General features: G+C 25.0%; 1 protein-coding gene across 1 annotated transcript; it reads left to right on the plus strand.

Moving 5' to 3' along the window:
• Window positions 1–3,073: 3,073 nt before the first annotated feature.
• On the plus strand, window positions 3,074–7,990 carry LOC131176729 (protein SODIUM POTASSIUM ROOT DEFECTIVE 1-like). The gene is made up of 3 exons (XM_058141793.1): window positions 3,074–3,679; window positions 6,527–6,602; window positions 7,663–7,990. The coding sequence occupies exons 1-3, from the start codon at window positions 3,284–3,286 to the stop codon at window positions 7,785–7,787; spliced, it is 597 nt and encodes a 198-aa protein (XP_057997776.1). The 5' UTR covers window positions 3,074–3,283; the 3' UTR covers window positions 7,788–7,990.
• The last annotated feature ends 415 nt before the right edge of the window (window positions 7,991–8,405 follow it).

The raw sequence follows: 8,405 nt of genomic DNA on the forward strand, positions 1-8,405 counted from the left end.
TGACTTCTAAAAAGATAAAATAAAAAACTTTATTTATTTCAACTTTTAGTAATAGTTTGATCACTCTAAGATTAGATTGTTCTAAAACTATAAATAAATTATAATTTATTGTATCCTTTGCATTTTCTTCATCTTTCTTCATCCTCATTTTTATTTAAAGATAGAAGATATAGGGATTTGTAGTTTTTTTTTAAATAATAATAATAATAATAATAATAATAATTATTATTATTATTATTATTATTATTATTATTATTATTATTATTATTATTTATGGGAATTTGCAATTTGATTCTAAGCTTTGCCCTATATTATACTTTAGTTCCTAAATTTTAAAAAATTAAATATTTAGTCCCTGAATTTTACACTATTTTATACTTTAATCCATGAGTTTTTGAAAATTAATTATTTAGTACCCGAATTTTACACTATATCGTACTTTAATCTTTATAATTTTAATATATAGAACAATTTAGTCATTTTGTTAATGGAAAAAATTATTATACACATTAAAATTATAGGGACTAAATTGTTTTATATATTAAAATTTAAGGATTAAATAATTCATTTTTCAAAATTTAGGGACCAAAGTATAATGTAGTGCAAAATTTGAGGACTAAATAATTAATTTTTCAAAACTTAAAGACTAAAGTGTAATATAAAACAAAACCTAGGGACCAATTTGTGAGTTTCTCAAAAGTTCAAAATTGTGTTTTATTATTACAACATGTCACCTTTAGTGAATAGTAAAAGTTTACTAAAATTGAAAAGCATATATGTAACTTTATTTTCATTGAAATTTAATTAATAAGACTTGTATTACTAAAAATTTAGTTAAAATATAATAAATAGGTTTACTTCTTTAAATTAGTTTTATTTTAATAATATTAAAATTATCTTTAAAATTATAAAATTTTGAATTCCTGATGAAAACGTTTCACCTCTTAATGGATTGAAATATCTATGCAATATGAAAAAAAAAATATTTTAAATTGACATTTCATATAAATTTTACGACATAAAATCATGGCTTTCATTAAATAAAAAAATTTCAAAACTAACAGGTAGTTAGATCAGTAGCATAGAGCTGATATCTAAAAAGACTTTATCTATAAAATTAAGAATTTAATTTTTTAAGTCACCTTTATTAAAAAAATTTTACTTAAATATTACTTTAATAATACTACGTAGTTTAATAAATAAATAAATAAAAGAGTTTAGATGTTGTTGTGGTCCATGGATAAAGAAGCATGGAAGGCCATTTATTATAAGGTCAAGTGCTCAGACCTTCACATGGTAGGCCTAGCTGTGTAGTTACCTTCTACTCATGGACTTTATCATTTGGAGGGCAATGGAATGGGCTTTCAATTATTTCTATATATTTATTTTATATATGGTCATTTATTTTAGTTTAACATCTTGAACAAATTATCTTTCAATTATGTTATGTATTTTTAATTTTGTTAATCTAATTTATTAATTATTAATTTTATTTTAATTAGGATGCATGTCTACATTAATAAAGTGTTCATATTTAGGGAAATTTGATATTCATTTTGCTTTTAGATTTTTTTAATATTTAGAAAATAGAAAAACATGTAATTAAAATAAAAAAAATCATAAAAGTGATTTTTCTAATTTCATCTATTTATTTTTTTAAAAATATCATAGATCTTTTATCTTAAATTAATTAATAAAAATGAATTTAGTGCATTCAAAAAAAATGCAAAGGAGAAATACAAAATATAAAGAAATTAATTAGAAATTGTGAGACATTTATAATAAAAAAAGTCATGATTTGGGACCAAGTAATAGGAAATGTCAATTCAAAAATTAAAAACCTCAGTGCTGTGGCTATGAGCATGTGATAATGAGAGAAGATGACAGGAAAAAAGAAAAACAAGAATTGACAAGAGAATAAAGTCTGAGTCTCTCAGAAATAAGCTGTTAGCAGCTCTGCAGACTCATTTATTATACTACTTCTGCCACTTTAACTGAAATTTCCCCCTTTTTTTTCAGTAAAATGGACATATATTGGCTGATTACACACTCAGGCAAGAAATATTGTCTTTCACATTTACACATATTTAAAAGTATTTGATTCTTAAAGTACTTCTATGAATGGGTTAATTAGATGTAAATATGTCATCACATGAAGAGGCTAATAATGAGATTCAAACCTGAGATTTCTGATGCTAAATGGATCTCTTTTATCATATGAATCAATTTCTCAAAAGCGAATATAATCTTTTTTTTTTTCTCATCAGAAATATGATTAATTTTAAAATGGATAAATGAGGAGAGATTTGAACTCAATACTTGTCAAGAGTCCCACGTTGAAAGATTACAAGAAATTCAAAGTGCATGTAAGGGTGGAGGGCAAGTTATCTATTTGATTAGTTTTAATTTTTTCATAATGGTTGGTCCTAACTTAAGTAAGCTTATCTCATTCATTAGAAACTCTCGCCTCAGCCCACTCACTCCCTTTTTCTCATTCAATTTAAATATTTAATATTGTATTAGAGTATGTCTAGCCTAATTCAATTCAAGTGTCAAGATTTTTGGTGGTGCTGATGTTGCATCAAAGTTCAAGGTTTAAGGGGGAGGATTCAAGGTTTAAGTGTTAACTAAAATGGTTGGCACTTAAGGGTGAGTGTCTCAATGGTAAAATGGTTGCCACTTAAGGGTGAGTGTCTCAATGGTAAAATGGTTGCCACTTAAGGGTGAGTGTCTCAATGGTTGATCCGAGCCCGAGTAAGTCCATCTCACTTGTTACGAACTCTTACCTTAGCCCACTCACTCGCCTCTGCCATTTCAATTCAAATTTGTGATAATATCTCAATTCATGGAAGAAGATCAATACCATCTTTAGTTGGCAAAAGCTTTTAATTGTTAATGTTTGATTGCTGACTGCAACAGTTGCAAAGTAAAATAGGCTTTAAAGTTGCTTAAAATTTTAACATTAATGGAGCCAAAATCAAATATTTTATTAGTTGAAAATATCAAAAGGGCACTGTAGGACAAAGCAGTCAGTTTCTCAACATTAAGCAAAGAAAAAGACAGGAAGTTGAAAGCATTCAAAACATAGGCACACAGGGAGAGAGAGAAAGAGGGAGTACAGAAGCAAAGGGTTAGCTCAGTCATAAATATAGCATGCAAATGCTACCCCTTTATTTACGCTCCTACCTACAGAGATCTCCATCCTCCCCCTCCCATTTTTAATCATCACTTCTACCCTTACCTTCTCTCTTAGGCAACTATCAAACACCTTGTGTTTTTCGCCATGACCACCAAGAAATCAGGCAGGAAGATGAGGGGCTTCATGTGCCAATCTACGGCAGCAACTGCAGTATGCACATTGAATGATCCTCGCTCGGTGATCGTGCCAAGAAGGCCTGAGAGAACCCTCCAGCAGCTTCTTGATAATCCATCATCATCATCCTCATCATCATCAAGATTATTATTGAAGAAAAGTACTAATAATGGTGTTGAGTACTCTAGACTTGTAGAGTCTCCAATGAGTTTTCTTCCACCTGCAGCTGCTGACAGATCATCATCACTTCTTGTTTCTTCCATCAAGAAAAAAGAGATCAATAATCATAATAACAGCCAAGAAAACAGACCAAAACCTATGCTGCAGAATCCAACTTCAATGGCTTCATCTGACCAAGTTTTCCAGGTTTGATGCTTAATTTACTCACCTTCTTTTCTTTTCAAACCAATATATATTTTCACTGTTCATTGTTAAACTTCAAGGATTACCCTGGTTCACAAGTCCGTAAATATCTTAATTTTGGTGTGAATAATCTGATTTTAATTGAGTAAAAAATGGTTTTGTTCCCATTTCTTCATGATCATGGAGGATAATCTTCATTAGGTATAATGACATAAACTTTGACACTAACAAATTAATGGGATATGCGAAAGGGTGCATGGTGGGATCAATGCATAGATTTTTTATTAAGAAAAAAAAAATACACTAGAAAATTATAGTTTAATATAGCACAACCTAGCTTGAGAGATCTATCTATAGTAAATTAAGAATTTTAATTTTTGGTTATTATTTGAAGGGAAATTTTTGTCTAAATTCAGTTATTCGTATACTCAAAATACAAACATATAGGTGAGATCTTTGTATTTAATAGGCGAGTCCCACTGTATATTCTATATCTTGAATTAATGATAAATCAGGCTTATGTAAGAATTTTTTTTTAATTTATGATAAAAGAGAGAAATTTAATATGGTATGTGATAAATTATTTTTTAATATTATTTTTATATTAAAAAAATTAATAACAAGACATAATTATCTTTTATTTATTTATCTTAGCATGCAATAACAATTGATGCACATTTTTGGTAAATATTTTGGTGAAAACTAAAAGAATTCATCTAATTTTGTAGCACTTGAGAAGATGCATGAAAAGGGAATATTTGAGGAGCATGCCTACTTGACACATCACATGATAGCATGAGGAAAGGACATTTGGTGTTGGACAATATTGTCCAAAATTAACCATAAAGAAATAATAGATATGTTAGGACAATAAGGTAAGACAAAAATGAATGTGGGATGATGTCTCCTTAGAAATTAGGGAAATATAGGAATGTTTTGGACACATTATTCCAATCACCATGTATTGACAATTATACCCACAAATGGGAATCAACCCATAATTTATTCACTTTAATATATTTATAAATAAAATTTTAATTTATAAATATAGTTAATAAAATCATTTAAAATAATAATTTTATAAAATATTTTAATTCAATATTTATATAAATTTTTCTTCATATTTATATAACTAAACTAAATTTATAACTCTAATTAATTTATAAAAATATATTCATTAAATTTAAATTTCCTCATCCAAATATAAGATCATAAAACTTTATATAATTGAGTATAGTGGTAAGATTCATTATACTTTCGATTCTTGGAGAGGTATTATTGAGAGGGCAGCCATGAACCTCAAAAAGATTAGTTTTTTTTTTTATATAAATTATAAAAAGGATATAGAGAAATTTTCTAATAAATTAAAAAATAAATAAATAAAAACTTCTATAAAGATTTATTTTTTTTAAATTAAGTGAAATTATTAAATAAGAAAAAAATATGAAACATTTTTTGTGTGGAGGCAAATATATATATACTTCTAAATGTGGGGGATAATTTTAAATTACTATTGTTATGTGCAAACCTTTTTTCTTTTTATTATTATTCAAGAGAAGTTTGGGGCAGTGGGCCCAAACTTTATATAGAATCTTTCTATTAATGTGATAAGAGTTTTCGTCATTACAATATAAAACAATTATTGATGAGAGTTGCTTTATCGTGTAGCCTATAACTCAATATTTGACCTATTTATTAAAAAAATAAAAAAAAAGAAAAAAAAATCTTCGGATCCTAATAATTTAAGCTTTGTTTTCAACATTGATATTTAATAAAGATTTTTCCAAAAGTCATTGCTATTATAATTATCAAAATTTTCAAATTTAGTTTGGTCATTAAATGAATAAAAACGAAAAAAAGAAATTTAAAATTTAATTGATATTAAATTAGAATTTAATTGATATATTAATAATAATAATAATAATAATAATAATAATAATAATAATAATAATAATAATAATAATAATATATTACTATAATTGGCAGTTTAATATATTTTATAAAGGTAAATTTTAATTGTAAATTTTTTTAAAAAATAATTTTAAATAATACATTTTATAATAAAAATGATTATAATAAAATTTTATAATAATAAATTTATTTATATCAATGAAATAAACTTCAATATATAAAATTTTATTTCACAATAGAGAAATTTTATATACTTTTTATGATATAAAAAATAATGAAATAGAAAAATAATTTAATAATTTAAATTAATACACTAATAAAATAAATTATTGACACCAATTAGTGAAATGGAAAAACATTCATCTCTCTTTACAACTATCACATATTAATAGTTATTATTTTATATTAATAAAATCTAATTTGAGTTAATAAAAGAAATAATTTTGATATTTTGTGCATAGTAATTTATCAATTTTAATTCAATTTGTGTGTATATATTAAAGAAAAAAAAATGCAAACTCATGTATAGTTCAGATGATAACTACATTCAAAATTCACTGTGTGACTTAAGTTTAAGTCTATGTACCACTAGATACATTAATCTTTTTTTTTTTAATAAAATGACTTGATTGTTTATTGGTTTGCTAATTATCTAGCCATGCAGAGAAAATGGATTGGGATTAACATCGCTCCAAAAACTAACTCAAGGGGAGAAGATTTGTTCAAGTCTTATATATAGCACAAACATCTTATCTCAAACTAACGTGAAACAATAAGTCAATTTATACATATTTCTATAAAGTTTTATAAGTATATATATATATATATATGTGTGTGTTTACTGAATCAAAGTTAATGGGTATTTGAAGTGATCTCAATCACAAAATAATATATATTGGTTTTGTTTTATTTTATTTTGCATTGTCTCTTTATGTTTAGGTGGTTGTGATGCGAGTTTCTCTTCATTGCCAAGGTTGTGCTGGTAAAGTAAAGAAACATCTATCTAAAATGGAAGGTGAATATGAATTCATTATCTATCTGTCTATCTATACATTTATCATTTTATATGTTTGAGTTTCTCCTTTAAGAATTAGGTGAAATGGAGTTCAACTAACTTCATTTGGCAAGACCCAAAATTTAATGCTGCCCATAGAAAACACAAGAAGTTGGTACCTACAAAATTGAATGTTATCATGTTTGTAGTTATAATACATTTAAAAAATATTTATTTTGTTCTCTTACACAAATTTTTTGAATAAAAAGATAGTGAGAATTTATTTGGGAGGATGTAATTAATCAAGAATTTAATGAAATCATAATTACATTATATGTTTTGTTATTTTATATATATATATGAAATGACAATTATATGATATAATTAATTATATTGTTGATTAATATAATTATTATTATATATAATAATATATATAATTATGATTATTTACTTTAATTTATTTTTTAATTATTGTTATTACCACTTAATTATTATTTTGATTACCGTCAACATCACCAATGTTACTAGCACCATTACTAATCTATTATCACCACCACCACCATCACTATCAATCAAAGCCACCACTCAGCCACTACCACCCCACCACGACTACCACCACTCATCATCACCGCCATTTAGTTATTGTCGTTATCTAACTCTATCATCCGTAATCAGTTACAGTTATCATAGTATTACTATTATTTTATTTTCATAAATAAATTAAATATTAAAATAAAAATTATCATTATATTATATCACTTGCATTTTTATTTTACAATTAAATAAAAAAATAAAATAATAATTATATTATTTCATATCATTTGTTTCAATATATGATTGATTATGTTATATTGTCTTTTGTGTCCTATAAAGTCTAGGTTAGGTTAAGTAAATATATATCCAATAATTTATTAATGAATATAAATATGTTTAACATGTTCCTCACACAAAATTCATATAGCATGAATAACAAAATTAATGAATTTCTTATGGTCCCATATACATGATGAAATTATTTCTTTATGTTTGGCTAAAAGTAATTAATTAATTAACATTAAATTTGTGTTTTATGAATGTGTAGGAGTAACATCATTCAGCATAGATCTTGAGACAAAGAGGGTGACTGTGATGGGTCATGTATCACCTGTGGGTGTTCTTGAGAGCATTTCAAAGGTGAAACCAGCTGAGTTTTGGCCTTGCTCTTGAATTATTAATTAGTGATCATTAAGCTCATCTTCTAGCTACCAATTTATTAATTAATAAATTATTGCCTTTGCTTTAATTAATTTGGTTGAAAAACTGTATCATGTGGATATTTTTGTTTCTTAATTGCTTTTTTTTTTAAATGAAGAGAAATATCAGAATAATTTTTTATTTTTTAAGTACCATGAAGATATATTGATCTTGAATACCTTGTGCTATATATCCTCTTTATATATATATGTTTTATGTGGGAGATTTGATATTCTTGATTTTTATTAATTTATTTTTCTGTTAAAAAAAAAATAACTTGGTTATTAATTAATGATAGAATCTTACATAACAAAATCTATTCTATCAAGGGAGGAACATTGGCTTTGCTAAAAGTACCCTTCACTCTTCAAATCAATTATAATTATATTTTTATTATTTAAATTAATTTTAATATTTGCATAAATTTAAAATTTTTAATTTTAAATTTCATATAAATTTAAAATTTTTAGTCCCACTTATACTTAACTTCAATTTATAAAATTTTATATAAAAAAAATTAACTAAAATAAGAAATTAATAAGTAAAAAATTAAAAAGACAATTAATTTATAATCTATATCTATATTAATCT

Source organism: Hevea brasiliensis, unplaced genomic scaffold, assembly GCF_030052815.1.
Source record: "Hevea brasiliensis isolate MT/VB/25A 57/8 unplaced genomic scaffold, ASM3005281v1 Scaf231, whole genome shotgun sequence".
NCBI classification, from domain to species: Eukaryota; Viridiplantae; Streptophyta; class Magnoliopsida; order Malpighiales; family Euphorbiaceae; genus Hevea; species Hevea brasiliensis.

Bases quoted from the DNA above. Each gene is read 5' to 3' on its own strand.
- LOC131176729 (XM_058141793.1), top strand. From the start codon at position 3,284: ATGACCACCAAGAAATCAGGCAGGAAGATGAGGGGCTTCATGTGCCAA. The intron at 3,680-6,526 runs GTTTGATGCTTA...CTTTATGTTTAG, and splicing joins CATCTGACCAAGTTTTCCAG to GTGGTTGTGATGCGAGTTTC. The intron at 6,603-7,662 runs GTGAATATGAAT...ATGAATGTGTAG, and splicing joins ACATCTATCTAAAATGGAAG to GAGTAACATCATTCAGCATA.